This window comes from Harpia harpyja, chromosome W, assembly GCF_026419915.1.
Source record: "Harpia harpyja isolate bHarHar1 chromosome W, bHarHar1 primary haplotype, whole genome shotgun sequence".
NCBI lineage: Eukaryota > Metazoa > Chordata > Aves > Accipitriformes > Accipitridae > Harpia > Harpia harpyja.
Genome location: NC_068968.1, coordinates 12,856,105 through 12,878,395, shown reverse-complemented (window position 1 = coordinate 12,878,395; position 22,291 = coordinate 12,856,105). Strand labels below are relative to the sequence as shown.

General features: G+C 44.6%; 1 protein-coding gene across 3 annotated transcripts in view; it reads right to left on the bottom strand.

Annotated features, from left to right (window-relative positions):
* Positions 1–7,845, bottom strand: part of TNPO1 (transportin 1) — a 102,042-nt gene extending 94,197 nt beyond the window's left edge. For 2 of the 3 annotated variants that reach the window (XR_008233284.1, XM_052775401.1), the window contains exon 1: positions 7,759–7,777. Coding sequence is in view for 1 of the 3 variants with exons in the window: in XM_052775401.1 (XP_052631361.1) it covers positions 7,759–7,767 (9 nt within the window). In the remaining 2 variants the exon portion in view is untranslated. Of the gene's footprint in view, positions 1–7,758 lie in introns of all 3 variants that reach the window. The other variant, XM_052775402.1, reaches the window with a different exon arrangement.
* Between the last annotated feature and the right edge of the window lie 14,446 nt (positions 7,846–22,291).

Here is a 22,291-nt window from a genome sequence, read left to right as displayed (position 1 = left end):
TGGAGGTATTTAAAAGACACGTAGATGTGGCACTTAGGGACAAGGTTTAGTGGGGGATTTGGCAGTGTTAGGTTTATGGTTGGACTAGATGATCTTAAGGGTCTTTTCCAACTTAAATGATTCTATGAAAGTTGCTCAGCATGGATAAGACCAACACTAAGTATAAGTATGTCTTCACAATTTCAAAATTGAACTTCAAAGTCTAACTGAGGAAAGCAGAGTTCAGTCCCACACTTACTTATGACTAAATTAGCATAATCTCAAAGGACATCTGTATAATAATCAGATTTCCCTAATATACACTTACCTAAAGTGTAGAAAGTGTAGACAGGACAGCTAAGCTTCACTCAAGTTAAAAAAAAAAAAAAAAAAAAAAAAAGATACAAATGCTTGCCTTCATTCAGGTCTTCCTAGATGTAAGGCTGCAGTAATTCCATCAATACAATACTGTGACAACAGTGTTATGAATTTTATTATTTTAAATTAACATAATCTTCTGGAGGACCCAAGGATTAAATTGCAATGAAAACATTATACAGTATAAGACCACTTTGTTGAATTTCCTCTGAACTTGAGATATCTCTTGTAATCTCCACAGAAGATGCCACAAGGGATGTTCCAGAGCTCAAAAGCATATACTATAGCATCTTTTCTAGAATTTCTTCTGACAGATGTAATGTTTTATCACAGATATCAAATTCTTCTATACTGGGTAACTTCTGAAATTAACACCTCACCTCCTTATTTATCACTTTATCACCAAATCTCTCAATTCTAACACTTCATTATGATTTCTGCTATTACCTTTGATAAAACAAGAGCATCAAGAAAACTGGATGAAAAAATATAAATTAATTCTTACTGCTGCCAAATTGATAAATGTTATTTTCTATTATTGTTTTCCCTACATGTAGATATATTTGGTTCTAATGTAAAAATCTAAGTATCATCTGTTACTTGTGAAAATAGCAACTCAAATTACTAATAACTCACAGGCCAACTTTTAAAATTTCTGTCATAGTATAAACTCAACTTGTATGACCTCAGATAATTTAGGATAGTTATTTGTTTTCAAGGGTGTACTCTTTCTCCAAAGCTTCAAGAAATGTGTGGTAAAGAAAGTTTTAAATCATCCTTATGTCCAATTAAATCTGTATTACTTCTGAATTTAGAAATATCCTGAAATATGCTTATCTAAAGCAAGACCTACAAGAAGATCCTCAAAAGGCAGCCTCTGCTATCTTATTTTGTTTATTTTTTAAAAACAAGAAGAGTTCCACCCCAGCGGAGCTGAGGTTATCAAAGCCTCACTATGCTCCATTAGCCCCGTTACCTAGCATAAAAGAAACAAAACAATGGCAGTAATCTCATGTCTGCTTGTATTGGGTTTGTGTGGCAAGGTTTTGGTAGCAGGAGGGGCTCCAGGGGGGGCTTCTGTGAGAAGCTGCTAGAAGCTTCCCCTATGTCCAATAAACCCAGCACCAGCCGGCTCCAAGATGGACCCACCACTGGCCAAGGCCAACCCAATCAGCGATAGTGGTAGTACCTCTGATAACATATTTAAGAAGGGAAAAAAAGTTGCATCAGGCACAGAAACTGCAGCCGGAGAGAGGAGTGAGAACATGTGAGAGAAACAACCCTGCAGACACCAAGGTCAGTGAAGAAGGAGGGGAAGGAGGTGCTCCAGGTGCTGGAGAAGAGATTCCCCTGCAGCCCATGGGGAAGACCATGGTGAGGCAGGCTGTCCCCCTGCAGCCCATGGAGGTCCATGGTGAGGCAGGCTGTCCCCCTGCAGCCCATGGAGGAGCAGATATCCACCTGCAGCCCATGGAGGACCCCATGCCGGAGCAGGTGGATGCCTGAAGGAGGCTGTGACCCCGTGGGAAGCCCATGCTGGAGCAGGCTCCTGGCAGGACCTGCAGACCCGTGGAGAGAGGAGCCCACGTTGGAGCAGGTTTTCTGGCAGGACTTGTGACCCCATGGGGGACCCACACTGGAGCAGTGTGCTCCTGAAGGACCGCACCCTGTGGAAGGGACCCATGCTGGAGCAGTTTGTGAAGAACTGCAGCCCGTGGGAAGGACCCACGTTGGAGAAGTTCATGGAGGACTGTCTCCCATGGGAGGGACCCCACCCTGGAGCAGGGGAAGAGTGTGAGGAGTCCTGCCCTTTAAGAGGAAGGAGCAGCAGAGACAATGTGTGATGAACTGACCGTAAACCCCATTCCCCATCCCCCTGCGCCACTGGGGGGTTAGGTAGAGAATCCGGGAGTGAAGCTGTGCCTGGGAAGAAGGGAGGGGTGGGGGGAAAGTGTTTTAAGATTTGGTTTTATTTCTCATTATCCTACTCTGGTTTGATTGGCAATAAATTAAGTTAATTTTCCCCAAGTCGAGTCTGTTTTGCCTATGATGGTAATTGGTTGAGTGATCTCTCCCTGTCCTTATCTTGATCAATGAGCCTTTTGTTATATTTTCTCTCCCCTGTCCAGCTGAAGAGGGGGAGTGATAGAGCAGCTTTGGTGGGCACCTGGCCTCCAGCCAGGATCAACCCACCACACTGCTGATTCTCAATCTCATGCACAGATATAAAAGTCCATATTCTAAAAAGGGAAAATATTAAAGCATGCAGCTTCATATATTATATTACTTTTTTTCTTATATAAAAAGAAACCTATCTCATCTTTCAAACACATTGTACAACTATCAATGAAAGAGAGACTGAACTCTGTGGTGGTTACATGCAAGATTCACCTCTGCCTCATAAAATTCCCTTATCAGTATCATCTTTTCCAATGCACATTTTAAAGGATTACAAATGTAAGTAGCAAACAAAATAAAGCACACCTTGAAATGTACACTCCAAATGAAGGAAGCTGTGAAAATACTGCCAATTGTGCTTTATTTAATTTTTGTTTTCTATTTTGATTCTGTGCGATCACTGAGAAATTAAGAGAATCACTAGAATGTACAGTGCCTAACCTAAAATATGCTTCCTTGCTAAACTGAAAGATATATTATCATCATAAATTGTAAAATATATTAGAAGTACTCATTGGCTCAGAGAACAACTGTAATAGTATATTCTCCAGACACAAAACATTGTGTGAAATTACAGTGCATTACACAGTTTTTAGTCAAGAAACAGAGAAAGACTATAGAAAGTCTTCTACAGAGAGGAAGATTTTGGAAAGGAAGCTGTCTGAAGATGTTTGTTAATGTGACCAAATGACCAACTGGATTTTTACATATCAAAGGTTAAAAGTTTTTAAGATAAGCAGATATCTGAAGATGTGATACACAAACACATACTTGCACTAGTGTATACATTTCTGTGTTAGAGAAACATGAAACAACCATAGATTTTTTTTTTTAATCAAATAATTTCCTCTGTCTACTTTAATTCCTTTTCCATGGGGCTCCAAAAGCATCTCCACTTCAGACTCCAGTGTTTTCAACCTAGTGCTGACTAGTTTCGTAATTACATGATTCTAGCATTCTTGTTAATGCAATTGGTTACCATTTGTTCAAAAGGTCCATTCAAACCTGATCTTGTTTGTTTTTAACTACTTATGGACCTGATTCAACAACTGAAGCTTTCACCTCTTATGCCAACTCCACTTCCCTGCACTCCATTAGGTGTAATGTAGGTGAGTCCCTCCTGATTTCCAAACACGTAGCTCAGGGCTTGACTGCACAAGAAAGTTATACCAATTTAGCTTAAACTTGCCTATACATCAATTTGCAAAATCCAGTGTGAAACAATTTATTTAAATTTAAGGTTGGCTTATGGCTTGTTTGGGTTTTGTTTGGTTTTGGGTTTTTGTTTGGTTGGTTGGTTTTGTTTGTTGTTTTTTTTTTTTTTTTTAAGGAATGGACTCAAGCTCAACTATGTAAAACAGACTGAAATACAGGCATCTATTTGGACTTTTGCATTGATTTAGCTTATTTGGTTTTAAAAGCAGACCTGTGCTTTTTATTCTCCAACGAGAATTAGACTCTTGTCTCTCCACACTTGTCTGCTACTGACTTTCTTTGTTTCTCTATAAGAGAGGTGGCCAAACTGTAGTGCACATACCACTCGTGCTTTTGTGATATGCTCAACGCTGAACTGAGCCACAGCTCCTGGCTCTCACTGCTCTTACACAGGCAGCAGAATAACTGCCTACTAGGTCCTGTAAAGCCTCTGTAAACACAGTTAGGAACTACTGCAGCCACCACCTGCATTCAACAATAATGAAAAGCTCTGCTGCCCCCAGGCAGACCTGCACTTCTGGTTCAGGATATAGGAAGAGGACCAAGACATGGAGAAGTAGGAAGACCAGGATTAGGGTGATAGTATGTGCACAGGGGAAGCTGAGGTTCCACTTCGTACTTGCTGGAAGTGAAGATTCATGATTTAGATGTGTGCAGGGGAAAGGATGTGGCTGAAGTGCAAAATTAAACTTCTGCGGGTACATGAATGGATGGGGAAGGTGAGTGTGAGCATTGGACTGCAATCCTAGCTTGGAAGACAGGAACATGCAGTAGGAAAGCCGGGAGGAGAAGAGCCATAGATGAGGCTCTGGTTTTGTGTGGTTAGAAAAACATGTGACCCTGGATGCCAGAAGTTCTCAGTGATGATCATATACCCACTAACTAGGTTTGGAAACCCCTGCTCTGTGCTACCTCACCATCATTTCCACAAGTATTTCCTTTTTGGGTTCTAATAGAGTAACAATTTTCTTGCATCTTTGTACCTACTCACCTACTATCTATTTTCTATTCTCTGCCAAAAACATTTTGTCTTGCCTTTTCCTCTGCTTTTATATTTAGCATTGATCAATTACTTAAATCAATGCCCTTAATGGCAGGTTCTTCATAAGCAGCACATTTGGAATGTTTAAGGGATTTCACAATGGCTTGTAGAAAATGCTATATAAAATTAAATTATTTAATAGGGGAATAATTTAACAGAAACTTTATATTCTATACTCAAGGCTTAAAAAACAAGTTTTCTTTACACATTAATTTTGTTTGACTTTAGGCCTTATCTCAGATTTTACTCATTAAAAAAACCCCACGTATATACACAAACTCAAAATTTCAAAAGCATTCAGTATACAGGAAATTATCAGTGAATTTTTTTAATTGTTTAAATTACACTCTGGAGTCTGGTTTGGAAAGGAAAACCTTCTGGAGGCTAAAAGTGATGTTTGGAAGTTTATTTCTATATCATTAAAAGATGCCACAATCCATGGCATCCATGTGTACATGCATAAACAGATTATTATGGACACTGATTTATCATGTATATGATAGATCACATACATAAACCCAACAACACTGGGCCTATACAAGTATATATCTACCATTGAAATATTTTAAAAAGAAAATTTCGGTATGAATTGCAGCCCTGATCTTGGGCCCCAATAGCTTCTGCATATTAGAAATAAATTTTTTTTTTTCAACTATCATATAGATATGAAATCTATCAAAAGATATAGAAAACCTATCCAAGCTATCCAAATCAATACTATTAAACAGTTTAAAGAAGTGGAATAGGTGATCAAAACATACTACTGTTAAATGTATTTAAATGTTCATAGAATCTGGAACTGAATTAACTGGTAAAATTAATTTCTGTGATCAAAACTAATCAAAGTTGGAACATAATTAAGACATGAAAATAATGGAAAAAGAAGTCCTAGCCTTTTCAAAAACAAAGCAAATAAAAATCCTCCCCCTGTTGCATATCACTGGCACAACTCCATTGACATAATGCATTGATCAGTGCATAAGTTTCACAAACCTGTAATCCAAATTTTTACGACAGTGACAACACTGAGTCTACAAAAGGAGTTCTCTTCTCCATCAATGAAACATTTAAAAAATAAAATCTCAGTATTGATTTCAGCCCTGATCTTTAAACTGTACAGATTCTGAATATCAGCTTTGATGAAGGAGAATTATACTTGGCCTTATGCCACCCTTCTTTGTAGCTACAGCATCTTTGTGTGCCCGAAACAGGAGTAGGAAGGAAACTTGACTGAATTAAACTCTACTCCAGCTCTGCCAGTCCGCTGGACAGCTCTGTGCATACCTATCACCTGATTATCCCTGTGGTTGCTCCGATTTACACCATGAACCTAAAATTAAGCACATATATCTGTTCTCTTGAATATCTGCATACAAGCACTCCTAAACTGGAATCTAAATAAATATACTAGAAAAATGTATGTCAGATAATCCAATAAAAGCCTACATTCATAAATCCATCATTAATGTTGTTTTTACCTTCCTGCCACAAGGCATGCTTAGCTCAATTTAGCAGCTGTGCTTACATCTATATCCATTTTGGAAGTCACTGAAGTCTGTATCACTGCCTATATACAATGGTAAACATGGTCCTTAGTCAATATTAATTCTAACCAGAGCTTCCTCCTTTAAGACAGAAAGTAAACTGCTTTTTAACCCTGTTTTTGCAGGATCATAGTTATCCCTTTGTATCATACTGCTTTGAGTATAAGCTAGCTAGATATTTTGAAGAAATGCATTCTAAAGTAATTCTGATCATATAGAAACTATTCTTCCCAGTTGTGGGCAGCTTTCCTCTGTCCTCTCGCATATAACTCAAAAATAACTACAGTTCACACAGTAGATGCAAAGCGAGGACTTTTAGAAACAGACAATATACTGTCATTTTTAAACATAACCGAGACTCTGGATTAGAAATATAGGTTGTTTCCAATTCTACCAAAGGCTCCTTGTATGATCTTGGGCATGCAATTATTTTTCCTGTTTAATTGCTCACGTACTGAAGGGACACGAGTTAACTTTTTGTTCAATGAGTGTTGTAAGGATTGAACAATATCTGTGAAGTATTCAAATACCACATCAAGGACTACTTAAACATGCAAGAAGGCAAGCAAACAAGTTATGAACCTGTGGTGGCCAGAGTGCATAGCAGAACAAGCCTCACAGTAGGAGGATCTCTTAGGTCCTGAGCATAAATTCAAGGGAGAGGAATTGTTATCTTCACAGCAAGGAGATAAAGAGCTCGAAGACTGAGCAAGCCATTTATATCAACCCAAAAAGCGTTTCGGCCCTTCGTATAGTCACCCCACAAAGGCTTTACAAGTTCCATCGGCTATTTCCATTGAGCGCCTAAATTAACAACCTCCCCAAGCAAGCAAACAAACAAAAATACAAGACAAACACGGGATTTCGCTGCTCTCGAATGTCTCTTAGAAAAACAAATTAAAGAAAACCCACCTAGCCAGATCTGGACAGCAGGGACCCTACACACCCCAGAAAACAGGCAGGAAATAGGGCCACTTTCTTATATTCCCGAGGCGACTTTCACTTTCCGGCTCGCTGCAACGGCAGAGTTTGCGGCCCGGCTGCGGGAACGGCACCAGCTGTAGCATCGGGAGGAGCCGAGGGAACTGGGGGGCTGGGGGGGTGCCCGGTCCTCCGACCGCGATCCCTCAGGCCCCGGACGCCCCTCAGGCCGCGGCCACCCCATCCCCCCATCCATCCATTGATCCATCCATCCACCGGCACGAGGCGGCAGAGCCCGCGGCGACAGCAGGAGAGGAAAGGGCAGCACACGGCCGAGCCCGCACGGCTCCCCTCCCAGCGGCGGCGCGAAAACCCCTAACGGCAGCCGGGCCCGCGGCTGGCTGGCTGCCCACCCGGCCTGGCCCTGCCTCGATCCGCAGGCTGGCAGCAGCTGCTGGAGATAGGACATCCCAGCCCGCCCCTCACAGCCCGAACACCTACCCACACCATCCCAGAACCCGACGGCAGAGGAGTGGCAAGGGAGCAGCCCGTCCTCTCCCTCCACAGCTCCGTACCCGTGCTCCGTACCCGTACTCCGTACTGAAATGGCCGAACAAAGGGAACCTCGCTCCGCTGCCACCACCCCTCCGATTGGACGGGGCGGGGGCGGGGCTCGGCGCGCGGAGGAGGGCGGGGGCGCCACTGGCCGGTCACCCTGGCAACGGCGGCCTCGTCTGGGATCCGTGGCCTCGGGTGTGATAGAGACGGCAGTGAAATGGCCGCCCGGCCCCACCTAGCCTCTCAGCCCCGGCCCCCGCCCTCGGCCTCTCCCGGGCTCCCGTGCACAGGGCCGCTTCTCCCTGCCGGCCCCCTGCTTCCCGCACGGCTCGCTGCTGGAGACACATGCACAGAGGCCTCGCGCTCGGGCACTGCCTCCTGCCTGGGGACGGGGGGGGCGGACATTTTTCCCCCTCAGGGGCACCCACACACAGTCCCCTTTCTCCCAACCCACCACGGCCTCCCTCAAAGATGCACTAGTGTGAAGGGCCACCAACCCCTCGGGCAGCACATACCTACCCATAAGGAGCTCTCTTACCTCCTCAGCAGTACCTGTCCATCAGACCTACCGGCACAAATGGGCCCCTCGCAGGTGCCCTTCCCTTGGGGCACCGCCAGGCTCCCCAGGCTGGGCTCCTCTCCCCGCACCCCCCACACCAGGGGTGCGATGGCAGTGAGCTGCAGGGGCTCTGCAGCAGCTGGTTGACACACGTGTTGATTCAAAGAAACTAACACAATAGTTTGATTAACTATTAAGTAGGTATTCTTTATTGGCAGCGCTGGATGCACGGGGGATCACTCCACCTATCGTGCACACCGTCGGGCCTAATTGTGCAGGTTAGGTACATGTTCTATATACATATTCACTAGATTTCCAAGAAATGTTATACATATTTGTGAGAAATGCACTCACGCTGAATTTCATGAATTTTACAAGTTTATTATAGAACAAAGGCAAACAGCGCTGGGCGCATGGTCAAAACCAGAGGCGCACCGGTTATATCCAAACTCGCCTTTTTATACACTGTGTTTGTGGCATTTCAAAGGGGTTATTTTAATATTTCAGGTATCTATTAACATAACTCCACCCCAGACCACCCCCCACTTGCGCGCGTCTCTTGTGGTTTGGAGGGGCCTTCGGGGATCTGCAAGGGATGAAGTCAGTAGTCTTCCTCTGGCTGCACTTTTCCCCCTGTCGTTTTCCTCCAGTCACACTTTTCAATATTTTCACATTAAACTCCTGGTTTTCCTTTGTTCTTCTCGTATCTTTCATGTCAAATAATCTTTGACCCCCAAAATGCTGTTCTCATGCTAACAAATCACTCCTTATCTTCTTACTTCTGTTCTCAATTTTACTCGTCCTTGAGTCCATATGTCTGTTTTTCTATGTTTTCACAAATCTATCTACACATCCTTTAATTACTTGAGTTACAGGATGTCTTATCTCATCAGAAGAAACTACATATTCTGCTTGTGCCCATTTATTGCCTACAAACTATAAAATACAATTGATGCCTGGAATATATTAACTACATATTTCCCGTGTTAAGGCCTAATTTAGTGGCAGTGAGGCAAACATCCTTTTGGGATGCAGCTTATGCAGTAGTTAGGCAAATTTCAGTGTTCTCGTTTTGCGAAAGCCAATATACATTTCACAATATTCATTAGTTTTCCAGGAAACTATTAGCATATGCAAATGTCCTTTACACAGGCGCATTGAAGGTCTCTGGTGGTCTTCAGGAGTCCTCTGGTGGTCTTCCATAGTCTTCCTCACTTGTCCGCTACTTGACCCTCCTCAGGTGATTCTGCACAGTATGGTCCTTTACATGTTTTGATACATCAATGCTTGTTAGTGTTCTTATTATCTAAGTTTTCATTAGTGGTGTAAAACCATATGGCTAGTTTAAGCTAAATGATCTACAAGGACAAGAACAAAGGCAGGAGTTCTTATCTTTTCCGGCCCTATCTATTCAAGCAAGGCCTCTGCTTGTGCCTTCTCAACAAGATCGTAAATTCATCAAACATTTAATTAAGTTTTGTGATTGCTCATGGCTCCTTCTTGCTCATCACTCCCAAGTACCAGTCTCTGACAGGCTTAATCCTTGACAGACACCAGTCCTTGGTATGTAAAGTTACAGAGAGACAATCATTAAGCAATAAGCAGTTCGTTCTCTATATCAGTGTCAAAAATCATAAAAATGACAAACAAGGCTAAGGGCTAGGCAGCAAAGATGCATCACCCTGGATTTCATCTTGAGTTCGCAACACAAGTGCATACCCAGGGTCTTCCTGGACTTCTTTGGAGGTGAATGGATTGAGAGCAGCCCTGTGGAGGACTTGGGGATACTGGTGGATGAAAAATTGGACATGAGCTGGCAATGTGCACTTGCAGCTCAGAAAGCCAACCGTATCCTGGGCTGCATCAAAAGAAGCATGGCCAGCAGGTCAAGGGAGGTAATTCTCCCTCTCTACTCTGGTGAGACCCCACCTGGAGTACTGCGTCCAGCTCTGGAGTCCTCAGCACAGGAAAGACATGGACCTGTTGGAGCAAGTCCAGAGGATGGCCGCAAAAATGATCAGAGGGCTGGAAACACCTCTCCTATGGAGGAAGGCTGAGAGAGTTGGGGTTTGTGGTGGGTTGACCTTCGCTGGCCACCAGGTGCCCACCAAGCCCCTCTATCACTCCCCCTCCTCAACTGGACAGGGGGGACAAAATAAGATGAAAAAAACTCATGGGTCGACATAAAGGCAGTTTAATAAAGAAAAGCAAAGGCTGCACACAGAAGCAAAGGAAAACAAAAAGATTTATTCTCTACTTCCCATCAGCAGGTGATGTTTAGCCACTTCCTGGGAAGTAGGGCCTCAGTACGCATAGCGGTTGCTCCAGAAGACAAATGCCTTAATAATGAAGCCCCCCCCCCTCCTTTCTCTTAGCTTTTATTGCTGAGCACGAGGTCATATGGTATGGAATACCCCTTTGGTCGGTTTGGGTCAGGTGTCCTGGGTCTGTCCCCTCCCAACCTCTTGTCCATCCCCAGCCTGCTGGCCTTTGGGGGTGGGGGGCTTTGGAGAGACAGCCTTGATGCTGTGGGAGCACTGCTCAGCAGTAGCCAAAACACTGGTGTGTTATCAACACCTTTCTAGCTACAAATACAAAGCACAGCACTATGAGGGCTGCTATGGGGAAAGTTAACTCCATCCCAGCCAGACCCAATACAATCTCCAACCCTTCTTCCATACCATTTGCATCATCCTCAGGTCCCATATAATTTGATTGTTGAGCGCCAACACCAGCCTGGTTTGAGTCATCGTTGCTCTCGCCCAGTTCCTCGCAAAGCTCACTCTTCATTGGTTCAGGTAGTTCCTGCTACACTACTTCCTACAACATACAACTCACATCACAGGTTATTTTTCCCCCTAAGGTTAAACCTGCTTGAGGCACACACTGGGTCTCCCCATCCTTCCGCATTACCCACCAAGTACACCCAGGTCCTTGAGCAAAGACAATCCCATGAATGGGTTTGCCTTTTCCCATGGGAGGAACAATCCACACCGCCTTCCCCAGCCACTTCCCCATGTGCACTATGGGGACCTTATCTCCTCCCACAGTATGTAGGAGTTTTGTTTGGGCAGGACCAGGGCAGTTAGCAGATCCTCTGGTGTTATCCAGCCAAGTGGCTGCTGCTAAATTTATATCCCAGTGCTTCCATGCCCCATTGCCCAATGCTCTCAACGTAGTCCATTATATCTCTCAATCTTTCCAGAGGCTTGTGGGTGATAGGGCAGATAGGACAGAAAGGAAGAAAATAATAATGATGATGATGATGATGATAATAACAATAAAAATGTCAATAATAATAATAACAAAATAATTAGAATATACAACACAAGTGATGCACAATGCAATTGCTCGCCACTCACCAACCAATGCCCAGTTAGTCCCCGAGCAGCAATCCGCCCTCCCAGCCAACTCCCCCAGTTTATATACTGGGCGTGACTTCTTCCTGGCTGGGCATGAAAAGCTGAAAAATCCTTGACATAGTCTAAACACTACTGAGCAACAACTGAAAACATCAGTGTGTGATCATAACACTATACCAGCTACTAGACAGAAAATTAACTCTATCCTAACCAAAACCAGGACAGCCCTACTCAAAATGGTTCTTCTTTCAGGTCACTCGATAGAGAGGGCTCACAAGCTGACTATAACCTGGAATATGCATTCTCCAGAACCCCACAAGGCCTAGGAAAGCTTGTGTTTCTTTCCTGTTAGCTGGTGGAGACATAGCTGCTATCTTGTTGATCATATCCATAGGGACGTGACGATGTCCATCCTGCCATTTTATTCCCAAGAACTGAATCTCCTGTGCAGGTCCCTCAACCTTGCTCCTTTTTATGGCGAAACCAGCTTTCAGAAGAATCTAAATTACTCTTTTTCCCTTCTCAAACACTTCTTCTGCTTTGTTGCCCCACATGATGATGTCATCAATGTATTGTAAATGTTCAGGGGCATCACCCCATTCTAGGTGATGGAATATGGATTAGTCCATGACAGATGGTAGGGCTGTGCTTCCACCCCTGGGGCAGTCGATTCCAGGTGTATTGGACACCTCTCCACGTGAAAGCAAACTGTGGCCTGCATTCTGCTGCCAAAGGGACTGAGGAAAATGTGTTGGCAATGTCAATTGTATCGTACCACTTGGCTGCCTTTGACACTGGTTTGTATTGGAGTTCTAGCATGTCCGGTATGGCAGCACTCAGCGGTGGCATGACTTTGTTCAGGCCACGATAGTCTACTGTTCGCCTCCACCCTCTGCCACGCTTTTGCACTGGCCATATGGGACTATTAAAGGGTGAGTGAGTCTTGCTGGTCACTCCTTGGCTCTCCAGTTGATGAATCAGCTCATGGATGGGAGCCAGGGAGTCTCGGTTTCTGCAATATTGCCGCTGCCGGTGCACTGTCCTGGTAGCAATTGGCACCTGCTGTTCTTCGACTTGCAGCAAGCCCAAAACGAAGGCATCTTCTGGGAGGCCAGGCAGGGTAGATAGCTGTTTGATCTTCTCTGTGTTCACAATGGCTATACCAAAAGCCCATCGGTACCCCTTTGGGTCCTTGAAGTACCGTCTCCTGAAAGAGTCTATGCCAAGGATACAAGGGGCCTCTGGGCCGGTCACAATAGGGTGCCTTTCCCACTTGTCCCCTGTTAAGCCCACCTCAGCCTCCAATATAGACAACTGTTGGGATTCCCCTGTCACTCACTCCAGAGATCCAGATGGGTTCTGTGCCCCTGTACCCTGATGGCACCAGCGTACACTGTGCACCAGTGTCTACCAAAGCCTTATACTTCTGTGGGTCTGATGTGCCAGGCCATCGAATCCACACAGTCCAGTATATCTGGTCATCCCTTTCCTTCTCCTGGACGGAGGCAGGGACCCTCTATTGCTGTTCCTCGTCAGAGTATTCACTGTCTGACGCTTGCGGTGCCAGACCAGAAGTCCCCTCACCAGAATCTCAGTCCTTCTATGTCTGGGAGATGGCTGATTGCCTTCTTGGGTCTCTACAGCAACTACGCTGGCAGCCGCCTTCTTGGGTGACCCCTTCTTAACAGCTGTCTTCCCTCTCAGTTCACGTACACGGGCTTCCAGCTTAAAGGTGGGTTCACCATCCCACTTCCTCATGTCCTCCCCTTGGTCACGCAGGAAGAACCAGAGTGCACAACGCGGCATATGCCTGGGGCTCCCTTTCCCTCTGACCAGGGCAGGAGGGGACTGAATCCTTGGGGCGCCCCTGACAGCCAAGGCGCTGGCCCATGAGGATGAGGAGACACAGAGATTTTCTTCAAAGTTTTGGAGCCAGGAAGATGCTCTCTCCACAGTTGGTGTATCCATATCTGGGCAGTACATTGTTGCCAAGCTGTTAGAATATGACGCTTGGGCATTTTGGACCACCTTTCTCCACATGGCCCGTATGCACAGGATGTCATGTGGATCTTTGGAGACCTCATCATTATCTAGGTCACCGTAGATGACTTTCAGCACCATTAATTCTCTCAGGTACTGGATGCCTTCATCTGTAGTAGTCCATTTTCCTGGGTAGTTCACAAGATCTTCCTTGAATGGATATCTTGCCCTCACACTTGAAAGGAGCTGTCTCCAGAGACTGCAAATTGCTGCCTCTTTTCCAATTCCTCTTTCAATTCCCTGGTTTCTAGCAAGGGATCCCAGCTGTTGGGCTTCCTTACCTTCCAACTGCTGACTGTTGGCCCTGTTATCCCAGCATTGGACCAGCCAGGCAGCAATCTGCTCACCCAGCTGGCAGCTGTAATCTTTCCGCATGCCTCAAAGTTGATGTCAGGGACTGGGTAGTTTCTACCTCTTCTTCCTCCTGTTTCCTTGCTGAAGGATTGGCTTCCTGATCAAACCCTTCCACAGGGGTGACTTCTGTGAGAAGGCACCAGAAGCTTCCCCCATGTCTGGCAGAGCCAGTTCCAGCTGGCTCCAAGATGGACCCGCAGCTGGCCAAAGCTGAGCCCATCAGCGACAGTGGTAATGCCTCTAGGATAACATGTTTAAGAAGGGGTGAACTGCTGTGCAACAGCAGCCGGGAGAGAGGAGTGGGAACGTGTGAGAGAAACAACTCTGCAGACACCAAGGTTAGTGAAGAAGGAGGGGGAGGAGGTGCTCCAGGCACAGGAGCAGAGATTCCCCTGCAGCCCATGGTGAAGACCATGGTGAGGCAGGTTGTGCCCCTGCAGCCCATGGAGGTCCACAGTGGAGCAGATATCCACCTGCAGCCTGTGGAGGACCCCACACCGGAGCAGGTGGATGTGCCTGAAGGACGCTGTCACCCTGTGGAAAGCCCATGCTGGAGCAGGCTCCTGGCAGGACCTGTGGCCCCGTGGGGGACCCACACTGGAGCAGTTCATGAAGGACTGTCTCCTGTGGGTGGGACCCTGTGAGGGACTGAAAGAGTTAATGTCTCAAACATTGTGGTGGGGCAAGTTCTGCATAACAACGAACTCTGCCTAGCAAGGAACCCCAGGCGAAAAGAAGCCAATCAGCACCCATCAGCAACAGGAGGGGAAGGGTGTGCAGGAGGGTGCACAGCTCCCTGTTCTGAGGTGCTGTTCTGATGTGCTGAGTAGGACAGCTCACCATGCAGGGCAGGGGAAGTTACTCCCCAAAGGACCCCCAAGCCCAAAGGCTCACAAACCGCGCATGACACCTAATTAGCCTAATAAGTTTGAGTGCCTGCCCGAAGGAGGGGCAAGGATGTTAAAAGGACACAAACTGAAGCCCCAGGTGCACAAGCCCACCGGAACTGGACCCCTCGGCTGACTGGACCCCTCGGCTGACTGAACCAACACTGGACCCAGGACTTTCTTTCTTTCTTCCTTTTTCTCTGTCTTGTTCTCTCTTTCCTTTTCCTTTTCCATAATCCCTACTCCTCATCTCTTTAGACATAAACCGTTGACCAAGTCTGGGACTAGGAGTGGATCCAGCCACCCCTAGGCTCTTCTCTGAGAAGGAGTCTAGAAAGCAAGGGGGTCTGCTCTGAACCTCGTGACTCAACGGGAGGGCTCTCCTTATTGTCTTCCCTGAACTGATCCCCAAATAAGCAAGGCCTGTAGTATATGTTTGGTGATGTATGGTTAGCATGTTACACAGTTTACTGACATGGTTTCATGCCAATTTTTGTACTGAGCATACCAATTTTTGTTGTGAGCAAATAAAATTTGAGTTTTGTGAGGTAAAGGATCCCTGGTGTCGTTTCATCTTAATCCTGACCTGGGAATCAGCAAACCTGAGTCATCGTCCTGAGAAATTGGGACGTGACAGACCACACGCTGGAGCAGGGGAAGAGTGTGAGGAGGAAGGAGCGGCAGAGACAAAGTGTTAGGAACTGACCACAACCGCCATTCCCCATCCCCCTGCGCCACTCGGGGGGGAGGAGGTAGAGAATTCAGGAGTGAAGTTGAGCCCAGGAAGAAGGGAGGGGTGGGTGTGGCAGTACATTTCCCCCCCCCCCATCCCGCCAGCAGGAAACAAAACTTCTCCAGGCAGGGAGAAGGGGAAGGAAACCCTGGAGGCTGCAGGTTGAAATTTGAACTGGCCAATCGAGATGCGCCAGGTACACCGAGGTGACCCTCCTAGCCAATAGAATTAAATGACCACAGGTCAGATTCGACAGGGGTATAAATGGGGTCCCGCCGGAGGACACGTTGGAATCAGTCCTCCTCGGAGCAGCGGATCTGCAGTCAGGGACTCCCCCTCGGGTCGGGGCACCACCCGAGGTAACTCCTCGAGGGAGAGAGCCCTCAGCTTTTAGGTGAGTGATACACGCGTTTTGATCCATCACTTGAAATCTTGGGGATTCTTAAGTCGGCCGTGTAGTATTAATTCTCTTTACATCGTTGAGCCTGTGGTTTTATAAAATGTTACCGGACTTCTAACTTTTACTGAAGAATAAATCTGAGTTTTAACACCTGTTGGATTTGGTTAGTCGTGCATCCGTAACAGTGGGGGGAAGGTGTTTTTAGATTCATTCTTATTTCTCATTATCCTACTCTGAGATGATTGGCAATAAATTAAATGAATTTCCTCAAGCTGAGTCTGGTTCACCTGTGACGGTAATTGTTGAGTAATCTTGCTGTCCTTATCTCAACCCATGAGCCTTTTGTCGTATTTTCTCTCCCCTGTCCAGTTGAGGAGGGGGAGTGAGAGAGCAGCTTGGTGGGCACCTGGCAACCAGCCAAGGTCAACCCACCACAGGGTCGTTTGGTCTGGAGAAGAGAAGGCTCTGGGGAGACCTTATTGCAGCCTTTCAATACTTAAAGGGGGCTTATGAGAATGACTGAAAGATACTTTTTACCAGAGCCTGTAGTGACAGGACAAGGGTGTTACGGAGGCACGCACAATCAAATCCAACAGGCGTTAAAAGTCAGATTTATTTTTCAGTAAAAAGTTAGTTAGAACTCCGATAACATTAGTGAACTACAGGCTCGATGTAAGGGGAATTAGTACTACACAGCCGACTTAAGAATCCTTAAGATTTAAAAGTGATGACTCAAAATGCACATATCACTCACCTAAAGGCTGAGGGCTCTCTCCTTTGAGGAGTTACCTCGGGTGGTGCCCCGACCCAAGGGGGAGTCCCTGACTGCAGACCCGCTGCTCCGAGGAGGACTGATTCCAAGATGTCCTCCGGTGGGACCCCATTTATACCCTTGTCGAATCTGATCTGTGGTCATTTTAATCCCTATTGGCCAAAAGGTTACTTCAATGTACTTGGCGCATCTCGATTGGTCAGCTCAATTTTCAACCTGCAGCCTCTAGGGTTTGGGTTTGTTTTTTTTTCCTCTTCTCCCTGCCTGGAGAAGTTTCGTTTCCTGCTGGGGGGAGTGTACTGCCACAAAGGGGCAATAGTTTTAAACTGAAAGAGGGTAGATTTAGATTGGATATAAGGAAGACATTCTTTACAATGAGGGTGGCAAGACACTGGAGCAGGTTGCCCAGAGAAGTTGTGGATGCCCCATCCCTGGAGACATTCAAGGCCAGGTTGGATGGGGCTCTGAGCAACCTGGTCTAGTTGAAGATGTCCCTGCCCATGGCAGGGGGGTTGGACTAGATGATCTTTAAAGGTCCCTTCCAACCCAAACCATTTTATGATTCTATGAGTTGCATGGCCAGCTGTCTTGGCATATTCATTCACAGCTGTGGGTACTCCAAGAAGTTACAGCGGCAATCTCTACTTGTGCTGCAATCGTATATCCTTGACTGTAAGCACTAGATACTTTTTTATTAAACAATGAAAGCTAAGTGTGGGATACTTGGAAAGTAATGGGCACACAGTGAACAATCCAGACTCAATAGAATTGATCAATTTATGAGCCAAGGATGTTTTGTAGGCAGCAGGCTTCAAGGATGCTTTGCTTGTGGACACATATTTAGCTAACGGTAGTAAGAGCATTCCAGATGCCTTTAGAAGGCCTTGAACAGAATAAACAAGAAGACAAAAAAAGAAAGATGCCAATTAGAAGAACACAGGTGCGCATTCCACGATAAAGGGAACTTGGCAAAGAACCTCAATTCCACAGCTTATCTTGACCAATTAGCCTGAGACAAGTTTCGCATGTTTTAGTTAATACAACCAATTATGCCTTATGTTTATGCGCATGTACAGTGTTGTTATAACCAATCACTAGGTGTAACTAGGCGCGTGGACAGCTCATGCTAACCAATCTCTAATTTGCTTATGCGTGAACAGTAACTAGAATGAACATATAAACCGAGCTATCTTGGCAATAAAGTGGCATCTGCTTGATCATATTGATTGTGCGCAGTGTCTGTGACTTCTGCGTCAACAGCTAAGCATTCTCTCCAATTTCTAAAGCTTACAGAGCATTTAGAAAAACACAGCCTTGAGACAAACTCAGAGCTGATAATTTTGCCTATGGTTCCCTTGTGTGTGTCCTACTCCCAGGGATGCAAAGTCCTCTCTCAGGCACTCTCCTCATTCAGATGATCTTCTCCATCTGCCTCTTAGGCGTGCACATACCCCCTCTCCCCCCATGATTTCACAATGGCCAAAATCACTAGACAGTATCTTCCATAAAGAGAGCTGCTTTCCTAGCCTCTTGTCTAAGACAGCACCACAATGTTCCTCTGTTACATCAGCTCTAGCACTGTGCCAGGTTACTTCCAATATTTTAAAACTTCATTTTAATTTCTTTTAAAGGTCATTTTCTAATCCTCATTGTTGCAGAGGAAAACTTGAAAACACGACTGGGCTGAACACCAGAAGTTTATACACATAACAAGTCTATCATCTATTATTCCAATGCTTATGCCGATTTGATGATTTTCATGGGACCTGTCTGGTGATCTTGCAAGTATTAACACTTCAGTACTACGCCTAGGTCTCATTGTACAGAAAAATCTATATGTGCACATTCAAAAGGCTGCTTCCCCCTATAAAAAGCCCTACCCACACAGTCCAATTAAATACCTGTTATTTTTCTCAAGTATTATTTTACTGCATAATGTTCAGAGCAGATCGTATCGTAGTTATAGGCTGTACTTAGTTGCATTATACTGAGTTATAGCTTAATACTTATACCTGCAACAATCTCACTGTATATCCACAATCTCACAATAAAACCCATCCTCTCAGCTAACATTAAAGTAGGTATGTGGGGCTATGTCTTCCAGTTCATCCTTCTCGAGTGCAGAGACATAAGTCCCATAACATCTCCAGCTTTGGGGATCTACACACCAGCCACAGCTACAGCAGGCAAGATGCCGTAGTGCTAAGATGCAAATGTGCTAGTTGCAGTTGCTGTGGCCAGGAAAAAGGAAATAAGAGCCAAATTCTTGAGTCTCATATTGAAAACATGAGACTTGACAGGTCAGAGTAAAAGCTGCTGATAGAAATTGTTAAAATTGTTTAATAATACTTTATTGTATTGAAAGAAACAGAACAAATATTCCAATTGAAAAGAGGTTAAACAGTACAGCAATAAAAATGCATTTAAAATATATTTTCACGGTATAAACTGTATGCTTTATATGGTGATATGTGGCTGTTGTGGTTTAACCCCAGCTGGCAATTAAGCACCATGCAGCCGCTTGCTCACTCCCCCCACCCAGTGGGATGGGGGAGAGAATTGGAGAAAAAAAAAAAGTAAAACTCGCGGGTTGAGATAAAGACAGTTTAATAGGACAGAAAAGGAAGGGAAAATAATAATGATAATGATAATAATAATAATAATAGAATATACAAAGCAAGCGATGCACAATACAATTGCTCATCACCCGCTGACCGATGCCCAGCCAATCCCTGAGCCACAGTGCCCCCTGGCCAACTCCCCCCAGTTTATATACTAGGCATGATGTCATATGTATGGAATACTCCTTTGGCTCATTTGGGTCAGCTGTCCTTGCTGTGTCCCCTCCCAGCTTCTTGTGCACTCCCAGCCTCTGCTGGCAGGGCAGTATGAGAAGCTGAAAAGTCCTTGACTTAGTATAAACACTGCTTAGCAACAACTAAAACGTCAGTGTGTTATCAATGTTATTCTCATCCTAAATCCAAAACACAGCACTATACCAGCTACTAAGAAGAAAATTAACTTTATTCCAGCTGAAACCAGGACAGTGGTATACATTTACATGGTGTACATTTACTTAAGTGAAATAGGCCCATTGAACTTTTTTACTTTTTACATTTAATGCACAAAAATCAAGATGGAAAATCTAAGTAGACACTGCAAATCCAGAGAACCACAGCTTTCACGCTTCTGTAGTTAATTCACAAAAGATATCTATCTGAATTTCCTATGGCGTCTGTCGAACCTTGGCCTGCTTTCCTCCTGACACAACGCTATGTGATTCTGATGCCTGCCTGGATGCCCAGTCCTCTACTATTCTTTTCCTAACAGTTTTCAACCTCTTGGTCAGCTGCAGTCAAATCTGACTGACAGGTGGAGGTCTCCAAAAGATAACTAAGTTCAAGTCTTGTGACAGACAGCAGGGAGCTGGGTAGAGGAGAGGGACTGTACTAATGAGGAGACAGAAGGGGTCTCTTTGTCTGTTTGATATACTGCCAGTTCATCAGTACCAACATACTGGCTAGTCCATCCCCACATGTAATTTGAAACCAGCCTCATAATACTGTTTCTGGCCTTGCTGTCAGTGCAAAGATGTGAGAAGGAGCTCATGGTAACACAGAGGGTTTAGTGGCTATAGGAGGGAACTAGAAATACTCAAGTTATGGTGCTATGTCCTGGTTCCTACTATAGGTATTTTAAACTAGTTCATAGTACAAGCAAGCTACAAAAGTGGCATAATCAACTACTCAAGTATTCCTGCTAAAAGTGACTAGGAAGCCAGTGTGGCCACACTGCCCTTGTACTTCACAATCTCCAATTGCCAGAACAGCCTTTTTGGTGGCTATCACAATTAGAACGATCCAGGCCCACTGTGGTCTTTAACTGGGTAGAGACCAAAGGAGGGAAGAACAAAAGATGAGAGTTACCTTTGCCTGACTTTAACCAGATTAAAGGTAAATACAGAGTACTAACTTTCTGTCAACTTTCTTAAGATTTCTCTGCTTTAATAAACTGAAATATTATAAGCAAGCAATGCATTTTCAGGAGCAGTTAGCTAGGCTCCATTGAAATATACCTTCAGACTTGATACACCAGGCTGCTGTACCTAAACAAGGCCAATAAAACTATACATTATATTCCCTTTTTGCTCTAACGATAGACAGCAGCAAAATGCGTTTAAATAGCTTTGGCTTTCCACACATGCTCAAGATCATCTGAAGGGGTCCTTCAAAGACATCTTCTGTACAAAGGAAAGTTCTTCCCTGATGGTGCATTTCAGATGGTGCTGATGGTCTGTCAAAAATGCATGATGGAAATGCGTTATTGAAAAATGAACTTTACCTCCATGTTCATTTGGAATATACAGGTGCTGCGGTCTGTCGTGATGGTTAGTTACCTGGGTAACAAACACAGTCTAGCCATGACAGCACATAGCAAAGCATGAGCTAATTAGCCTGTCTTAGCAGAATAGGCTTGTCTGAGAATGCCAGTCTCAAAGTTCCATGCTAGACAATTCCCAAATTTATTTGGAAACAGCTTAACCATCTCTACATTGCACTAGATGGTGCATTATACACACATACATTTAATTTTTCTTATGATCAGAGGCTGCACTTATTATTTTCACTATCGTTTGTTATCCTAATCAATTGCCTTTTAAACATCTGATTTCCCTTTGCAGGATCTAGCAGTGGAGATAAGTCATCTGGATGCAAGAGCAGTTTTCTCAGTCATAAGGGAAGCTATGCAGTTCCCATGCAAATTTGTTCTCTAGCTTTACAAAGAATCACTTAACTGAATTTTTGGTTTGTTCAACAGAGAAATAGGCATCAACCTGAGGTGTTCTATGGATGGTGATAATGTGTCCCATGATTGCTTCAAGTTTTTGTCTTCTATTTGTAAGTAAGTATAAAGTTATGATTGGAGAAAACCTTGAAATTAAATGTAAAGGTATTGTGATATTTGCCTGAGTTTGCAAATTCCAAAACAACAGTTGGAAGAGGTGTTACTGTCCAATTTGTATCAGTGAGATGTAAACTCAAATGTTCATGGACCATATTTAAATGTTAATATTACTGTTCTGTTGACTATCAAAGTAAGGGGAAAAAGAAAATTGTATTGTATGATTCTCCATCATCTAGTAGCTGGGTTGTTTGTTCTTGCTTCATGTTGGTGGATCTGTCAGAGTACTAGTTATTGTGTTCCCTAGACAGGAAATGACTGAAAGAAACCTAGCAAAAATGAGAAATCTGACAGAACATTGCTGTCCTAAAAAGGGAGCACAAGGTACAAATGTATTTGCATTAATACACTGTTTTTAAGGCAAAAATAAGAATAAGACAGATGGGTGGATGGATGGATGGATGGAA